This window comes from Austrofundulus limnaeus, unplaced genomic scaffold (genome assembly GCF_001266775.1).
Source record: "Austrofundulus limnaeus strain Quisiro unplaced genomic scaffold, Austrofundulus_limnaeus-1.0 Scaffold2277, whole genome shotgun sequence".
Classification (NCBI taxonomy): domain Eukaryota; kingdom Metazoa; phylum Chordata; class Actinopteri; order Cyprinodontiformes; family Rivulidae; genus Austrofundulus; species Austrofundulus limnaeus.
In genome coordinates, this window is record NW_013954679.1 from 18,090 (window position 1) to 21,092 (window position 3,003).

At 35.3% G+C, this 3,003-nt stretch overlaps 1 protein-coding gene across 1 annotated transcript in view; it reads right to left on the reverse strand.

Moving 5' to 3' along the window:
• Positions 1 to 3,003, reverse strand: part of LOC106537370 (transmembrane emp24 domain-containing protein 1) — a 9,009-nt gene that overhangs the window by 3,270 nt on the left and 2,736 nt on the right. Inside the window, exons 2-3 of the mRNA XM_014034749.1 lie at positions 630 to 727; positions 360 to 549 (exon numbers count right to left, since the gene is read on the reverse strand). Of these exons, the coding sequence (XP_013890203.1) occupies positions 360 to 549; positions 630 to 727 (288 nt within the window). The remainder of the gene's footprint in view (positions 1 to 359; positions 550 to 629; positions 728 to 3,003) is intronic.

Below are 3,003 nucleotides of genomic sequence, written 5' to 3' on the forward strand. Positions count from 1 at the left end.
CCTGCCGTTTTGGACACAGCCCACATTGTAGCTGCTTTTCTTTTCTTTTCTTTTTTTTTTTTTACTTTTTTGCTATCTTTCTAATAACTTTACCTAATTTCAGCAAAAGTCAGCTCTTCAAATTTAACTCACATAAACAGTTTTGCTATTAATTCTTTTAGCGTTCAGCTTTAAGAACTAATATTTTCTCTAGTAAACTTGTTTTTATGATCTGAAACATTTAAACATGACAAACTAAAGAAATTTGTAAGGAGACAAATATTTTTTCACARCACTGTATATCTAGAACAAGCTTTACTTTAGCAGATGTAACTATTTAAAATGACAGATTTAGTCTTCATGTTGAAACTTCATCTCACCCTGATGTCGTCCAGCTTGTAGTCCAGCAGGCTTCCGTCAGCCTCCTCTAACCCCGGCCACTCGTCATCTCCGCCCACATCTCCTCCCTGACCCTCCATTATGATCTCAAAAAACACCATTTTCTCTGAGAAGCGACTGAAGCTGTTGTCAAAGCAGATTTCATAGTCTCCCTGCTCTGTGGGCTCCACTCTGAAAGAACGAAGAAGAAATCAAATCAAATCCAAATAAAACCTCACAGAGGGTCACAGRTGGGGATTCGGACCACTCACATGTGGACTCCATCAGAACGACGAGACTCAGTGATGAGCCGGACTCCATATGGAGAGAGGAYGGTGAAGTCCACATCCATACCAGCACCTGCAATAACCTGCAGACACACAAACCCGCACATTTACACTGTGGGATTAACTTTATCAAAACTTAAATATAAAAGAATGAAACTGAGAGAAAGAGCAAACAGCTCTCTACTTAAGATAATCCAATATTTCGAGGATGCTGCCTCTTTGTGAGTCTCCTAAAGGTTTTTGTGTCAGTGTTTGCTAAACATTGTTTTCCTGCATCCATTACTTGTCACATTCTGTCACCCTAATCCAGCTCCTGTCTATTTAAGGCTTCTTCCCAAAAGGCCTATTCTGCTCTGATGGTCTGTTGGATAAAAAATGTGCAGCAGCTGCTCTCTTTTTCTTTAAAGACGTGCCAAACAAGGATCAGTTTCTCTGCAGATTCATAATACAGATAAACTGTGGGACTCATTTTCCAAACTTAATAAGTTACTTATCTTTAAGTTGAATATCAATAAAATGCTCACATTGTCAAAAACGAAACAAAAACATGTATTATAAACTCTAAGCATAATAGCATTAGGTTAACACGTGGTGCCCAAACATTTTCCCTGAGTTAATTAATTACATTAAAATCAATCTGAGGGCCGCGGGCCAAATGCAATAATATAAGAAATGCTTAATACTTAAGTAAAGTTGTTTTATTTTTTTATGATTAGGCTAGCAGCCAGTGTGGTTGCCCACATTCTTCAGTTCTTTTTTTTTTCAGCCCATGGCCATGGAGAAAATTCAACATATGCTCAGGCAGCAAAGGCTCATGGGACTTTTCATAAATTTAAATTTGAGTATATGTGGTCTTATAAGGTGTGCAAACCTATGGGCTTAAATCTAATCTAAATGTCTCTTGTAGTTACTTGTATTTAAATTTAATCTTAACATAATTAAAGTCTAATAACCAGGACAACGGCTGGTGGGCCAAATGAAATGGCTCGGCGGGCCAACTTTGGCCTGCGGGCCCCACTTTGGGCACCTCTGGGTTAACAAAAGAAGAGTTCATAAGAACTCAATCATTAAAACAGTAATACAAAAGATGGATTTAATGCTTTGCATTATGTCTGTAACTGAAATGATTTCTGTTGGCTTTAATGAAGACCAAACTTTCATATCATTTCTTTTTTCAAAACTTTAAAAAAGAGATACATTTTCAGTACTTCAAAGTTTGTGGTTAAAATAAATTGTGGAACACTGTCTCCATTTATTTCATTAACTATCTGTAAATATGTTTAATGAGATGATAATATGCTGACATCCAGGTCATGATCAATCCAAAAAAAAAAAAAATTAAAAAAACAAAACAACTGGACTTTTATTCTGAAGCTGTAAACGTTTCTCTTCCCATTCAGGAAGCTTTGACATTTCAAACTGTCTGAAGTTGTGTGTAATTGGTAAGAAATGGTAAAAAAAAACATTTAACTCTGTTTTTATCCTGAGGCTACCAGGATACATTCAATTMATTTCAGCTAAGGCTAAAAAGTGCTTCTCTTTATTTTAATTCATCATGCTCGCTCCTTTCTCTGTTCAGAAACTGCAGTAATCCCTTTAAGACACTGAGAAGATAAACCGTAAAGATTAAGGAGGTTTCTAGAGAAGCTCTGAGTAAAAAAAGGTGTTAACTTTACACAAGTCTGATGAAGGAACATATAAATCATTGGTTTCTACACATTTTAATGCAGCTGACTGACAAAACTGGAGGCTTAATAAAGGATTTCTTATGTTGTATCTAATGAGACACCTGGCATGACATGAAAATCAACCTTTCTGCTTGTATGTTGGATTAAACAGAATTCTAAATGAGTTTCATTTCGCAACTTTCTCAACTTTAGCTTCTAAATTTAAAAATCAACGCACCTGTTTGTTCCAGTTTCCCCTCATATAATTTCAGGGCAATAAAAAAAGCTGATTTGAAACATCCACAGACCAGTGATACAAAGGGTTACAAAGAAAAAAGCTAAAGTAGACAAAAAATTAAAGTAACAAACAAACAAAAACAAAACACTAAAATCAAGAGAAATGTAACACATTTTGATTAAAATGAGGGTTAACAATAAAAGAAAAACTCAAACTGAGTGTAACTGCTGCAGTGAACATGACGTGATGACACACACACAGAAGTGAAACTGGTGAAAAATCCTGACCTTAAYATGAAAGAACAAACAAATATCTACAGAGTATGTTACGTCTATAACTGTACTCCAAGATAAGATATGATTTGTCCCACAATAGAATTYAGATGTTACAGCAGCAATAAGAAAGACTACAGATAAACAAGGACTAAATAAATAAATAAAAAACAAGGACTAAA